This window comes from Curcuma longa, chromosome 7, assembly GCF_044706935.1.
Source record: "Curcuma longa cultivar G26 ecotype Majalengka, Jawa Barat chromosome 7, ITB_CL_G26_1.1, whole genome shotgun sequence".
NCBI classification, from domain to species: domain Eukaryota; kingdom Viridiplantae; phylum Streptophyta; class Magnoliopsida; order Zingiberales; family Zingiberaceae; genus Curcuma; species Curcuma longa.
The window spans coordinates 6,692,672-6,708,714 of record NC_133867.1 but is presented as its reverse complement, the minus strand read 5'-3'; the positions used below and the strand labels follow the sequence as shown (position 1 = coordinate 6,708,714).

The 16,043-nt window shown below is 34.9% G+C and overlaps 1 protein-coding gene across 1 annotated transcript; it reads right to left on the bottom strand.

The window, feature by feature from the left end:
- Window positions 1–1,693: 1,693 nt before the first annotated feature.
- LOC141832410 (uncharacterized) lies at window positions 1,694–15,092 on the bottom strand. The gene is made up of 18 exons (XM_074719916.1): window positions 14,641–15,092; window positions 12,898–12,956; window positions 12,695–12,826; window positions 12,427–12,567; window positions 10,679–10,735; window positions 9,149–9,243; window positions 8,153–8,285; window positions 7,176–7,352; window positions 6,552–6,745; window positions 6,334–6,400; window positions 5,528–5,661; window positions 5,100–5,166; window positions 4,512–4,574; window positions 4,187–4,422; window positions 3,973–4,099; window positions 3,487–3,579; window positions 2,815–3,015; window positions 1,694–2,157 (listed from the first exon to the last, which is right to left on the bottom strand). Exons 1-18 carry the CDS (start codon window positions 14,996–14,998, stop codon window positions 1,864–1,866), a joined length of 2,628 nt encoding a protein of 875 aa, XP_074576017.1. The 5' UTR covers window positions 14,999–15,092; the 3' UTR covers window positions 1,694–1,863.
- Window positions 15,093–16,043: the final 951 nt, after the last annotated feature.

The window sequence follows — 16,043 nt, the reverse complement described above, 5'->3', positions numbered from 1 at the left end:
AAGGCAGAGCATAAGCAAGCTGGCTCATCATTTAAGACTGAAGCCATGTAGATTTTATTCATACCGAGTGAGATTGTAATAGTGAGTGACATATTCAGATATTTCGATATCGAGGAGTGGAATTACTATCAGTTATTGATGTGATTTATCCATTCTATTAAGTGTCTTCCTCTGATCTTTGTACGTGAAAATTAAGTTATTTTTTTTCTTTGGTTGAAACTAAGTCAGCTTCACACTTTTGCAGATGACTTTTGATGTGGCCAGGTTTTATCAAGATGTATCCTTCGTAATTGGCATTTTACTAAAACACATTTCTATGAAAGGTGTTTCGTGTATATTTTTCTCTTCGTATAAATCTTAGTTGTGATTTTTTTTTTTCCTTAAAAGATGCTGCAAGTTAATTTAGTTTACAATTATTTTGTGCTCTCAAAATCATGATTTATGTCAGGTAGATTGACTCCTCGTGTTGAATTTTAATTTTTAGGTGTAAAAGAAAATGTTTTTTTATATATTTTAAATCTTGTTAAACTGATCTATAAGTTAATTTATCTGCAACACCTTTATATATCATTTTTATTATCTCGTGTGCGGTGAAAATCATAGATTTATTTAAAATTTAACCCTTTAGCCAGTAAACGCAAGTACAAATGTGTATTATTTTATTCTAAATTTTCTTTATTAAATAGTTTATGACACATTGTTTTAGAAATCATAAAGAATTATAAATTTAACTAATATTAAATTTTGAAAAATTTTCAAATTTAAACTTTTCATGTTTTTAATGTGAATAAAAGTATTACGGAAAAAATATAAACCACTCTTATTCATTAAAAATAAATTTTAAAAATTCTTCAATAACTTATAAAAAAATCACAACTATAAAAAATTTAAATATTTTTGTCAGAACTTAAAATTCGAGACCTGTTTTTCATAAATACGAGTATTTAAAGACTTTCATAACTACTTTTTTCTGAAAAAAACTTATAAAACATGCATATCATGGTCTTTGGTATCTCTTCATCATTTGTGAGTAAACTATCATTCCAAAAACAAACTTTTCATAAATCTATTATGAATTCACTCTTATCTCTATTAAATAAATCAAGTGAATTCCTTAGGTCAAATGGACCACTAACATAGAGAAATAAAATGAACAATTGAGCAAGTAATATAGATCAATCATAGATAACCAGTTGAGTTTAGGGGTCAAATTCGATGAATAAAGATTAAAAAATAAGATTATTTTTTCTAAAAAAATCGATTAATTCGTTAGGCCGAATAATCCGAGTAAATAAATTTATAAATATCTAATTAATTTGTAAAATTTTCATAATATTTAAAAATTTGATTAATTTGGTTAAAAACAAGTAAAATATGGATAAAATAAAAAATTCAGTCAACCGAATCAAACTTACTCAAGTTAGGTATAAAATGAACCGATCAAACTTATCCAACATAAAATGAATCATTCTACTACTTACATGATTCCATTACTACAACCAAATAAATAAAAAAGAATGAGACATTCTCTTTTGCTTTGCATTTTGCAGTTCATTCTAATCCCATTCGACAGTATCGAATGCACCCTAATTCCTTTTGTACACTTGCAAGCAGCAAGTTAAAATTCCAATAGTTGGAATCAGACTTGCAACAAACAATTAGTGATGTTTATACAAATGGCAGCATCCACATCTGAACAAGCTATCTCTATTGCTTTATCAGTATGTACAACTTTTTTTTCCCTCTAATATCGAATTTGTACAAGAGCTTAATAGTTGTTAATCTAGTTTACTGATTGATTTGGACGAATGAGGATACAATGTGACCTTCATTTAGAGGGAAATTTTGACATGATACTAATACTTACATTCTCACTTCGATAATATCACCATCCTTCAGTTGTGTATGAGGCAACACGAGCTGTCCATTTACCCGCACAAGCTTCCCATCCAGGCCTATCCTTCTAGCTGCGTCAGCAGCAGTGCTACCAGATTTCATTCTCATTATCTCACCGTGCGGCCAGCGTATAATCGCGACTTCGCCGAGACCTGTGTGGTTTGATCCACTGTACATGCTCGACCGACGGTTCTTCTCCCGCAAAGTTGCTTGAATCAACACTTGTTCTTCCCATTGTAGCATCGCACGCAGAAAATGAACCTTCATCGATAATAAACCAAGTGAGCACAGTGTGATAGGAGAAACTATGTGATGTAATCGTAAGGTCGTGTCTACTTGAGAAGAATGAAGCCAAAGTAGAGGATAAGAGTAAAGGATCAAGGATCGCTTGCCTACTTTAGTAGAAGAGTAAAGACGGGAAGATGAAGATGGAGTAATTTTGAGTTTCTTTCCTTCCTCATTTGGTTCCATCAAAAGTGATAGGAAGGTTAGGAAGAGTGGAAGCGTTTGAAAAAACTAGTTTAACCTTGTAATTGCAGGGGACAATAAAATTAAAGGGATGTTTTCGTTATTTATCTCATCTTCACTTTCTCTTCTCCCTTTGCAATAAACAAGATAGAGGACACCTCTCTCTCCCTTTCGCCTCTTCCTCCTGACCCTAGCTGTCTTCTCTCTTTTCTTCTTCCGTCGAGTATAGGGGACATAGTGGAAATGTTGTAGCCCTTTTCAAGTTCATTGACAAGATTGACTGATGCTGGCTAGACATAAAAAATTACTCTACATGAAGAGGTTCCATCTAGGCATGATAATTTTACTTGTTTTTTTTTTCAAACAAAAAGCATTACAAGACACAAAAACTGATATGAAGCTATTTACACATTCTATATAGATTCCGATATCTAGTTGATATTTACTAACCTTATTGGTGACCTCATCGTCGAGAAGAGCAGAGGTACTAGAATTGAAGGTAGATTTGTCATAGTTGGAAACCGATGGAACAGTGACAAGCTCTTTCCCCTCGAATACAGCAGAAACAACCATCCAGTACTCAGCTTCCTCTTGCTCGGTTAAATCTATTATTTGGATATAAGTAGGTAATAGACGCTGGAACTGATCTTGCTGCAGAAGGAAAACAAGTTCTACAGTTAGGCAGATGTTAGCTTATTACAGATGTATTTTCATCCTCATAGATATTATGAATTTGTCATGGAATAGAAATAATTGGCCCTTTCTCATATTTGAGGAAGCATTAACAATGAAGGCAGAGCTAACTAAAGAAAGTTTAGATGTTCTGAATTTGAAAAGGCCATTTCAATTATAGAATCAAGACTTCTAAAATGCCAAAGAAATTTTAATGCATGGATCAGTTAGAGAAATCGAGTTTTCGTTCTTTCAAATTTAATACAAAGCAAAATTCAATTGCTGTGTTTGGGAGTCTAATGCACTAAAAATCAAATATGAGGCATGTGTTAGAAAAAGATAGAGCAGAACTGAACTATTGATCTTCACCAACTCACATGACTTAGTCATTTTTGTATTCTTTGTCTAGATTCGTGATGTTAAATAAAAGTAAGTTTCTGTGAGCTTCACCTTATGAAATATCCCATCTCGGCATAATGTATACTTCTCAAGGCATGTGCACCAGTCACCATGTCCTGGTGCAAACCACCATTGCTCAGAAACCTACAAAACCAACTAGAGTTTTAAGGAAGAAAATAACAATGAACTATCCAAACAGATACAACCACACCAAAAACCAACTTTACTAAAGATAACATTAAAGTCAGCAAAAATTAAACCAAATTGACGAACTGCATTAACAATTTCCATTTTGCACTTAGGAAGCTTTTTTCTGAACTGAATAAAAAGGATAGATAAGTAACTTTTTATGTGACGTTGGTTTAGAAAGAATTTCACCGCCTTAATATTCTTGGCCAATCACATCACCAGGAGCAAAACCAAGCCAAATATAGCACACAAGGTCAGATTTTGTGGTACTTATGCACACTGATAATGTATGTCCTATCTTTTCCAAATTCAGAACAAAGATAAGGGAAAAAATACCACAAACTTAACCTTTTTATAAAGCTTTGCAAAAATTTCCCAGCGGTTCATTTGAGAAGAACTTCGTCTGTCAGCTACAGCTTCAGACGCTTCAAGAAAGCTCACAGCAATAAGTAGCTCTCTTCCATCATTATCTATGCTGGAATAGCCATGTTACGCAGAATAGCATTAGATGTGAAACAATGTACAAATTAAAACTCAAGATAAAAAAAAGGAGACACTGAACTTGACAACCACAGCTGCAAGAAGTTGACTCCCCTCTACCCTTAAGACAGGATGTCCGGTTTTAACAGCACTGTACTTCCAGGAACTCTCATCTTGAGTATACACTACATCCTCCGAAACGTTTGTTTGATAGGGAGAGAGAGTAGCAGCGGAATCACTAGTATTGATGTGGTCCACCTTGTTCTCCTTGTATAACCAATGAGCAGCCAGTCCAAATTCTGCATGTTCATGCATACGCTACTTGGGAAAATAGAAAGTGTCAAAATGATAGCAAATTATCAATTTTAACAAAGGTTGTTAATAATCTACATATGAATGTGTAATACCTGTGTTCTAATTTGCACCTCCAAAGGTGAGTTATCAGAACCTTGCACAGCTGTATGAAGAGACTGAAAGAAATTTAAATAAAAAATGTGTAAGATTGAGAAAGGTACAATCTGGATAATTTAGAAAACATTTGATTACTTTATTGCATTCAGCTTTCACGAAACCTCTTTTTCACTTAGTTAACTACCCAAAATCAATGTCAAATAAATCCTACATGCAAGTTAAATCAAATATAAATGGGCCATGGACATACACTCCAGAGAATAATGGAGGTATCTGCTATATCATTCTCACAAATGAGCATAAACTTCTAAATACCTCAGGTGCTGCAAAAGAAAAGAAAAGAAAAAAAGCCTCTTCAGATAACTAAATGTTTCTAAGTAGGAATTTCAATGGGTCACAACTGTGCAATTTATCTATATAAAAACCTATAATATGACTATAATATAATGATTTTATCAATGGAAGTTCACATCTAGAAGAATGGATTGCTCAATGTAATTTTTAAAGCTTGTTGAGAAGTATTATGCAGAATTGCAGTTGATTAACTAAACCTACCATTAAGATATAAATTTAACAAAATTTACCTGATAACCACTGGGCTTAGGATTGATAATATAGTCATCAAATTCACCATCAATTGGAGTCCAGAGCCTGTAGGAAGGTGGAAGATATAAAAAGTTATCAATAAACCATGTCCAACAGTTACTAGAATGTGAAAATCCATTTAAACAAATTTAAACATGTCCAATAACATTAAGAAAAGATTGATGAATTTATGCACCAAGTTAAGTGAATAAGCTGAGATTGCACAAGAACCATAATAAGACTCATGAAAAAGTTCTCAAGAAAGTAAAGTAACAAATGAAGACTAAAAATAAAAAAAGGAAACATTAGATAATGATCTTGGAGAAGAGAGGGAGTTCATATGAGCTATATATGAATTATGTTCAAGTGCTTGATACTATACAAAATAACATAGATGGTTTAGCAGGCAAGTAATTTTATAACTTACTTATGTACAATTTCAAGAAGGTTGTAGCAGTTCTTGACAGCAGGTCCATGCAGCTTCCCATTTTTATCTCCAACAATTACCCTTAGTGCACGAGCATCATAGATTTGCTTGATGCCAACACCTTTACGTCTCATCTTTTTTAAAACAGGAAAAAGAAAAATGACAACTAATTTATAACAGGAAACTTGACTAGAAAAAATAATAGTTGGAATTGATTGGTTACAGTTAAATAGAAGTGTTGGCATGTCAAATCCATTTCGGCATGCACATGGAGTGGAGAAACTAACATGTAAAAAAGATAGTTGTCCTGAGACGGGCATTACAGAGCATAATGATATATTTGGTCTAATATTTGTTGGAAACACTATCAGAACCAGCCCAAATGGAAGGTAATAAAGTGATCTTATTTTGTTATCATATAAAAATTGCTGGGCAGCATTGTAAGAAACTTGAGGAATAAATTACTCCAATTATGGATGGGACGCAAGGCTCAATGTTTTAACTATACACACTCTGAACTATCTGAGGTAGGATAAATCTTATATGAAAAACAGTTTCACCAACTTATCGTATGTCTATCCAAAAATACATCCATGTACATCCATAGATTGGTCATTTCCAATTCTTCATCCTTATAATACTAAATTATGAAGATAACTGATAGTAATCAAGAAAATTATTGTAGGAATAAGAAAAGTTATACCATGCGTCAAGAAGGTCACATGCACACTTGTAGAGGAATTTTTTACAAAAGGAAAAGAAAGAAAATGTGCTTACTCAAGATCTATAATCAGACATGGATGTACCTTGGAATAGACACTATACAAGCTTTTGAGCCGACTAGATAGAGATACCTCCATTCCTGGTATGTAGCTGAGCAGTAAAGAATGTCACTATCTAGTTAGATAATGCACTAGGATAAAAATTATGACAAAGCCCATGCATAAAGTTGAATGGAAGGAATAATTAAATACATCAGAAAACACAAACCAGTTAGTCATAGTACAACAGAAACAAATCTTACGAGGTGGATATAAGCAACTCTCTTTCAAGTGCTTCCTCACAAACTGCTAAAGATGATAAAGCAATGATAGAGTCACTGATATCCTTGGTCATCCTATCAGGTGATTCTGAGCATTTCCTCAGATTATTAAGAAAGTTTGCACGCTTTCTCCTGTCCAGCAATAGATCGAATGGCAGGACAGCTTGTAGAAGATCCTGTAGGCACAACACTAACTGTTAATGTAAGTTAGAATTTACTGTGAAGTGACATGGCTGTAAAAGACCTAAAAGCATGCTCTATGTATGCTTCAAGAAACTTACAATGTTTGACTTCATTTTTTGTAGTAAAATACTTTTAAAAAATGCACTTATCAAATATTAGTGCAAATTACATTGGACGACCAAAGTTTCTAGTGAACAAAAGTATGAAAGGGAAAAAGAAAAGAAAAATCAGTCGATTAATAGAACATGCAAAGTCAGATAACTAGATTATTTTAACATCAAAACTCTATACAATAGTATCTAGTTGGTACATATGGCCCCACATATTGTACATCTACAACTTAGCTTCGAAGTTTCAAGTTGTTTGTCAGAAGCATCACATCCAGAACTTATAAGTTCCTGCAATTCGTAGTTTCATACTTACCTTCATATTTTCTCTTTCTTCATTGGTTTCAACAGACCAGTTTTCAGGTAATATTGTGCAGTCATCTTTTGAGTGGGGAAGGTCGGCCTTTGTAGATAGTCTCCTTAACTGTCGAGATTTATTACCTGGAGCCCACATTGAGGCAAGCTCAGCTCGTATCATCCTGAATGTTTGTGGCTGCACAAGATTAAGATGGGGCATTATAACATTAAGACATTTAGAATACCTACTGAATTATGTAAGAAGTAAATTTGAGATTACAAAATCACATCATGGTGTATCTCACCACAATTAGCCACAAAAATCATTTTTAGAAAATTCTTTAAATAACAAAGGGTAGTCCGGTGCACGAAGCTCCCGCCAGTACAGGGTCCCGAGGAAGGGTCGGATCACATTGTTTCCGCGACTCGAACCCATGGCCTCAAAATTACATGGCAGCAATTTTAACGTTGCGTCAAGGCTCCCCTTCAAGAAATTCTTTAAATAGTAGAAGGAAAAAAAAACATGTTACCATATTTAGTCTACTCTAAAGATCGGTAGAGAAAAAGTTGATTCTTTTCAGGATGCTCAACTTCCATGAATTGTGAATTTTGTTGTTATTTTATGTTACTTGTATGTACACGACTTGCCCTGAACGTACTAGCATGTCATTATACTTCATATTGTTTGGCTCATATTATTGTCTTAGTGGTTCCGCATATACTTAGCACAACAAGAGGAGAAAATTTTATTTTTGCATTGGATTCCAGCATCAGTTGAGCAGGAAGTGGGGTGTTTTAAGTCTTAGTGGTTAAACACTTGAGATTCATCATGGACGCTTTTCAGTGATTTGAGTACACAAACAAAAATAGAAAGTGTGAAAATTGAGACATAAAACTATCGTCATTATGTACAGTTGGGAGATTTATCAACTCAGCAGTCCCTTTTTGAACACTTTGTGATTCCAAAATGCATATTAATAAAAAGAAATAACAGACCTGAAGGACTGCAAAGCATAAATCCTCCAGTTCAGCTTTTAAAGCCCAAACACCCAATCTAGATGCAAGAGAACACCAAACTGCCAATGTCTCTTGGGCAACTGCTTGAGCTTTGGGCGTTGACAAAGCATAGCTGAAAGAATCAACAAAAACTGAAAACTTGAGTACAATAACAAGTATTGCTTGAGATATCTGGGACAAAAAAGAATCAAACATGACTCCAAATTCCTCTAGAAGGATTGACTTTGACCAGATGTTTTGACATGACAAAGAGTTGAATATATGGCATAAGCCAGAACAAGAGCAAATAGATTTCAACATCACAAATTTTGCAATGTTGAAAATTCTAAAAGGTGTAAGAGGAGAAATCTGTTCTTGAAAATTATTTAGCTCGACCAATGAATAAAATTGATCTATCAGAAAGAATAGTTTCCTTCGTATCTAGAAGTATGGATTATGTGTATTCAGCATGCATGGCTACTCAGTGCACTCAATGAATCCCATGTTCATTGGACTAATAAAACATCCTCCCTTCTACCCACAATGGCCAAAATGTGTATGGGGAATAAAGGCATATATCACGACACAAAGTGATACACGTCTAGGGAGAGTGGAACTCAAGCTACCATGCATTTTATCCCATCTTATAATAAAGGGTAGCCCGGTGCACAAAAATCCTACCAATGCGGAGTCCCAGGAAAGGATCTATTGTACATAGCTTTATCTTGCTTTGCAAAAAGTTATTTCCGAGACTCGAACCCATGACTTTTAGGTCACACAACAACAACTTTATCGTTGCACCAAGGCTCCCCTTCTTACAATATGAAAACTAAATTGAGTCATATGTGGTACAAATATTCTAACTGATAGCCCCATTAGCCTACCATGTCCACAAAAAGAGGACAAAGAAGTGAAGTGAAAAGGAACCATTAACACGTTAGTACAAGAAGCACTTGGGATTAAAAATTTAAGAAAATGTCTAGTAAAAAAACATACATTGTTCGCATGTTATGTAAACGATCTGCCAACTTGATGAGGACAACACGTGGATCATCAACCATTCCCAAAAGCATAACCCGTAGCTTATTCGCCTGCAATAGGTTAAGATGCTAAACAACTATGTAATATATCAAAGAGATCAATAGGCAAAACAATGTAGGTTGACATGTATTTCAAATGTGATGTTTAAGATCACAATAATAACATCAAGCAATGCATTGTATATATATTTCTACAATAAGCTCATGATGAATTATTATATGTATTTCTATATTTTTATTTTTAATTTTTTTTATGACTATTGTGTGCATATGCATGTGTACATACACGTGTAGATGCTTGCTCTTTCTTCACTACTAGAGTTGTCTAGTCCGAGATTCCAAGTACATTTCCTACTAAAATCAATGCAATATAAAGATTGTAAAAGATAGAGCATTCCTTTACACTGAAAGTTATGGTGTGTTTCTTACAGTGATAAGACTTGGGGAAAGAAAGAGGGGATCAGGAAAGTGGGGTAAGAGAAGGGTTTTCCTATGTTTCTTTGGAAAGAAAGGGAGGGAGAGAAGAGATTTTTTTCCATTTTCCCTATCTGGCTTCTCTTCGAATTGGGTGGGAAGTGGCCATAACCAACTATGACAAGTTGTTTTAAAAGAAATAATATAAAATATTTATCAATACTTAATTTAGTATATTTTTGTATTCTTTTATGTTTTTGAAAAGTGAAATTACTAAGATAACCTCCTTGCCCTCTTTCTTTCCCTCCAAGGAAACAATGTGAAGAAAATTCTACATGTTTCTTTCCCCCTCGAGGAACAAGATGTAGAAATCACTCTGCCACAGCTCTGCCACTGACTTTCTTTCCCTAAGGACATTTCTTCCAACCCCATTATCTATCACTCCTGGGAAATACAACCTTAGAGTATAGCAACTTGCTAGTTGCCATGATACAAAGGCAAAGAATTAAGAAAAAAAAGTAAAGTTTTGTCTTCTTGTACACCAGAAAATTTAGCATTTACATCATCAAAACCCTGAAGGCTGATTGCACCAACAATTTCTTCTCAAAATAAAACAATAATGTAAGTATAGTGGAAATTAATTATAAACGAGGCTAGGAAACTCCTATGGAAACTAATCCGAAATAAACAAGTTTATCTAAACCTTTATTTTGAGGTTTGAACAAGCATCTAGAACAAAGTGAAGTAAGAAAAGAACATCCTCAAGTTAATAGGAGAACTTGGATTTCTATTCCATTTTTGCAATAGAACTAAATACAATGTTCAGAGAGAACCTACCTGTATATTCATGGAATAGAAAACAACACAATGTGAATGGTACACAAATTTTCAGAACAAAGACTATCTTAAAATGTATAATATTTCAAATTGAAAATGTTTGTGGCACTAATAAATGCAATACATTACAAAACGCAAAAACCATCTTCCATGATGAAGATTAAGTAGAATCCCAGAACTTAAATTTCACATTCCCTAGGGAAAAGAATGCATATAAGAGACAAGCATGCATCACCTCTTCAGAACTAAGGGTATTTTGATTTATGCTTTCACGCCGATGTCTTCGCAACAGCTGCACAGCACAGATGCTGATAATAAGCAAGAAGTTAAAATATAAAAATTTCTCTCTGTAGCACAGGATCCCAGAAAAAGCCTATATGCACCATTATTCACAAGGGCAAGTCCTGAGCCAGACAGGTGTACTTAAATTATTTGGTGTTAGAATCAGAATAGTTGTTGCTAGACACAAAAAGTTCAGGCTTCCCTAACAAAGATAGCAAAGTAACATAGGTTGTAGCTACATCAAGTTTTAAATACCACAGTCGAACAAGTTTCAAAAATGATTGTGCATACATGATTACATGCATGTGTTCAACAGAATTTAATTGCTCAAGATGGATCGGCTTAATTTGTGCTTCATATACAAATTGGATACCACCATGGTCAACTCGAAGAACATATTTCCAAAAACACCGTGGCTCAGCTTAAGGATTTTCAAGTTAGTATAGTTCATTATAATGCAAACAGATGTGGTGTACGTACTCACTCGGTTACTTTAGCACACATTCTAATTTGAACACCATCTGAACTCTCCTGGGGAATAAACGGAGAAAGCAGAGAAATTCTAGAATGTATCTTAATAATATCTAAATTCTGAGAATAAAATAAATGGTATCATAAAGTTTGGATGGTATTTTATGAATTTTCTCTCTATTTTAAATCAAAGGAAATTCATGACCTCTAATTTAACCATCAAAAGAAAAAAAAAGCATCAACAAAGACGTTCATTGACAAGATATTTGAGCCCAATTGATTATATTAATGCATGAAAATATATAATTGAAATTTAATGAGCATATGAATGAGGCTTATCAGTTCTAGCCAAGTTCTAGTAGACGGATCACAGATTCATGTTTCTTTATATAAGTTTGTTAAACATCTAACATGCGGCAGCAAGGTTTACAACTTTAGTTTTATCCAAAGTGGCTAACAAAAAGCTTGTGCCCCGGCAGATGGTCATCTTTTCCTGATTTTTTTCATCTCTCCAAAGGCAATGTACATACATGCGGATGTGAAACACTTAATGGTATGTTACCAAAGCCTTAAGCTCGTGTAGTAAGAAAAACCCTACCAATGTTATTTGAAAGGTTTCAGAGGGTATGATTATGAAGACCAAATAACCCCATAACTGGTGTACCTATCTGGAAGTAAAATATTAGACTCAAGCTTTTTTATCACACTAAGCAGTAATCCTAAGTGGTTTTGCCTAATACAATCACTTGCCTCAGATTGAATAGACAAATAAAAAATGCCACATAAACTTCTTTGACCATTTTGAAATACGGTCAATCATCAAATCACCATGTTGATATGCAACTCTAACCTTTTGGTTAGGTTGTGCATAATTGCCAACAATTTTATTCCCATTAAAAGTCATATGGATTCTTGTACAGTATAACATTAGTTGCATTGCACAGATGTTGGAAATGACATCTTTAAACTTTTCTTCAACAACTACATATCACAACTACAATTAATTAAATCAATAGTCAAACAGCTTAACTTCACTACTTTCTCAATGCAGCACTTCTATTTTTGTATCAATATTCAAAATAAACTTTGAAATCTGTTTTCAGCACTTGTACATTTTAGCAAGTTCTCCTGCATTTAATGCTATCGGTGTCCTAGGGGTATGTAAAAAATGTAATGTAATACCTGACAAATATTTACACTTAAAAAAAAAATCAATGATCTAGTGCATGCCTGGTTTATATAGCTTAATTTTGAAACGCCGGCAACTAAATGCGCCACATCATCACCAAACTCTTTCTCAATGGTCCTGAGGTTTTCTAATGTGTCATCAATTACATCGTGTAGTATGCCAGCTACAACTGTGTTCACTGCCTGCGATAGATTCACTATAATCAGTACATACAAAAGAAAGAACCAATGACAATTTCACATCTACAATAAGTATAGATCCTTGATGAAAAGATAAGCATGATTAGAGGCATCAAAGGAATCTATATACCCTGTCTCCACCCATTGGGACTAAAGCAGCTAAAATCTTTCCTGTATGAATGCAATGCGTAACATAAGGCTCTCCTGTTTTCCTGAATTGAGTTAAATGTGCTGTGCTAGCAAATGCAATAGCTTTCTGCACCTGGAGAACCAAACAAAGGATAATTATGAAGAATCTAGATAACAAATGTACTAGAAGCTCAGACAGAGAACCTTTATTTCTTTAAAGATTGGGTATCCTGTTACATCTACTCCTTCTAGTATTAGAGTATCTGCATCAAAGAATAGAATGAGGAAATCCAGCAGTGTGTTAAAGGCAAAAAAGAAAATACCATTACAAACGACAGGGTTTCATCCTTCATAAATAGATATCAAATTAATCTGTATTCTTTCACGAAGATTGTTAGGTGCATAAATCCTAGCATAAAGACAATTGCAGCCAGCATAAAGTAACCAGAAAATTTATTAACTACTTTTTGAAACAAATAATGTGCAATGCTTGTTAATTTCAGGTCATGTCAGAAACTCTAACAATGCTTCTAATTTTCAAGATTGTTGCATCACGTGTGCTAGAACCTAGCAGCACCATAGAACATCAAGATGTTTCCGTCGGTAAATTCCAAAAGAGATATTAGAACATATTGCTGATAAAAGTGTGAAAAATAGTCCCAGGTTTGAATAGTTTGTAATGCAATGATTTCATGTCCAACACAATTATCAGTTTTGTTTACATCTTATGGTTGAGATATTCCAAATATACTTATCAATCTCACTCAATAGAAGAAAAAACTGTTAGTTTACCTGTATTGTACTTCAAATTTATCAAAAAAGTAGTGACTGGGTGGTCTTTAAAGTTGTAGTTAACTAAAACAAACCAGTACAGATATTTGTTAGAGCATATACTATATAGTTTCTTTTAGAGTTTAGAAAAATGACAAATGATAGTTTTCTCTTCTTCGACTGGTCTCACTCAACATCTCAGACTAGAAAATCTGAAATAGAAAGACCAATTGATCGATTAAAATTTGAAACAATTGGTTCTAATAAAGGTTTTTAAGTCAAAACCTCTCAATGGTTCAGATTTTCAGTTTGGTTAATGTTGAAGCTAGCATGGTCCACACCCATAGTCTTGAATACTCAAGGATGGCATACATGTCGAAGCTAGGATGGTCCACGCCCATAGTCTCAAACAAACAATCAGGGTTGTCCTTGAAATTTATAATTAAGAGGTGTGCCCCTCCCAAGTAACTAGTCATTTTAGGACAAATATGCTCCCACAGTCCCACTTCAACATTGTATTAGAGTCAAACTCATGCATCCAAGTAATGATGACCATGAGGGGACATGCTGGACCTAGGATGTTCTAAAACAACAATCCCACAAGGACCGATGCAGTAGTCTATGGAGGATGTTGAAGCTAGGATTTTCCATAGGTCCACAAAGAAGAATGTAGCAGGTTAGTCTCTATATACCAAGAGGAGATGTCCCTCTTCCAACTGATTATTCCATTTTTGGATAAGAATGGATTTCACCCCACTTCAATAGTGTTAATTCTGGTCTAAGCATGGACTATAACAATATAGGCATATCAGGTTAGGGTGATAATATTAAAAAGCTTGAGCAGAACAGAAATATCAATAAATGACTGTATATTGCTATGAAATTGTAGGTATAGAACCAATGTGTATCAATCCTTTGTATGCACCGTAGTATTAAGTCAGCCAATTTAAACACTCTCATCCTTTTTCTGTTGATTTTCCACAGATTTCTTCTCAATTTCAGTCCATTCTTGTAAATACACCAATGGACATTTGAATTCTCAAGCTCAATGGCACTCCATAATCAATAGATTAGAATATCGAACTAGAGAGTGAGGAAGTAAGCCCATTTCCACAACCAAACCAAGATCAAAAGAGTAACTAGGCAAACCAAAAGATGGGAGCAAGGGAACCACACCGGGTCGCTCTTTCACCCTCGGCCACAAGAAATCGACCTTTGTGGAGAGGCACGCGCCGGAGGCGATGGCGACGGCCGTCACAGCTACCTGCGCGAGCGTGGACCCCACCGCCGCGTGCGCCGCCCCGGTACCGCCAGCGGCCGAGGCCGCGGCGGCTATCGCGTTTCCCGCGGCGAGGACGGACCCGATCGGGGGAGAAGAGGCGGCTATTCGAGCGGCGACATGGTCGAGGACGCAGCGGATTCGAGGGGCGCAGCCACGCAGCGCGGCCGGCGGGAGGGCGTGGCGGGAGCTCCGGAGGCGCATCATGGCGGGGCGGTTCCGCAGAGGACGGCCCAGTCCGGCGCAGGCCGACATGGTAGATCCAGATCTCTAGGGCTCGACGGTCGCCTCGCTCGCCCTCATCCGCATCTCCTTCGAGACGCGATGACGAAGGCGGGGTCGCTGACGGTGGTTGAGTGTGTGGTGGGGAAGGAAGAGTTTCACTTTAGCACATAGCACCCTGATATTTTCGAAATTATTATACACATCTCCCAGTAGTACAATAAATTTGCATTATAAATCCCGCCATAACATTAGTTTAATATTTTTTTAAATTTAATATGGTTAAAATTACTATTTATTATTAATTTAACTAGAATTATTTAAATCAATCAAAAATAATTTTAAAATTATACTGTTATAATAAATTAAAAATAATTTTAATTAAGTCGATAAAAATATTTAAATATATAATACTACTACTTCATATATAATATTTTTAAATTATTTAGAATAATTATAACTCAGTTATGATTATAATAATATTAAAAAAAAATATTTTTTTCTAATATTTTTAAATTTCTTCTACAAAAGATGGAATTGCGATCATCACAGTCAATTATACGATCATATATATCACTGTGAGGAAGTCAGAAACTACAGTTGAGTAGGGTATTGTCTCAGCTTCGGTAAATCAATTGAATCTCTTCGACAAAATTCGAACTCATTGTCCTCTTCTGCAACTATGTTCTATCGTAATCAATTCAGCTATACTCTAAGGATAGATGTATAAAGTCCTATGACTATATGTGAGGAGGTAAATTAAGAAATTGCAGTTGGCTACTACGAAAGAAGGCATTGCGGCATTATCTTTGCTTCATTGAGATCAATTCTTTATTATTACGGGAGAGGGTATTGCTTCGGCTTCACAGAGATTCAATCCTTATCCATTTCAATAAATCTATCTCATAGTAACCAACTTAATCATGTCCCGAGAGCTCCTTTGCCACCTACCAAGTAAATTGGGAGCATCAACCTTCGTCTAAAATCAAATTCAAACTTTGATTATCTTATTTATTCTCCACAGTGTTTTATCACTTCACCACATTAATAAAGACCTTGTATTATTTTAATTTTTTTA

Coding starts and splice junctions, on each gene's coding strand:
- LOC141832410 (XM_074719916.1), bottom strand. CDS start 14,998: ATGTCGGCCTGCGCCGGACTGGGCCGTCCTCTGCGGAACCGCCCCGCC. Junction 7,353..8,152: donor TATGCTTTGCAGTCCTTCAG/GTCTGTTATTTC, acceptor AATCTTGTGCAG/CCACAAACATTCAGGATGAT. Junction 6,401..6,551: donor GAGTTGCTTATATCCACCTC/GTAAGATTTGTT, acceptor TTTACTGCTCAG/CTACATACCAGGAATGGAGG.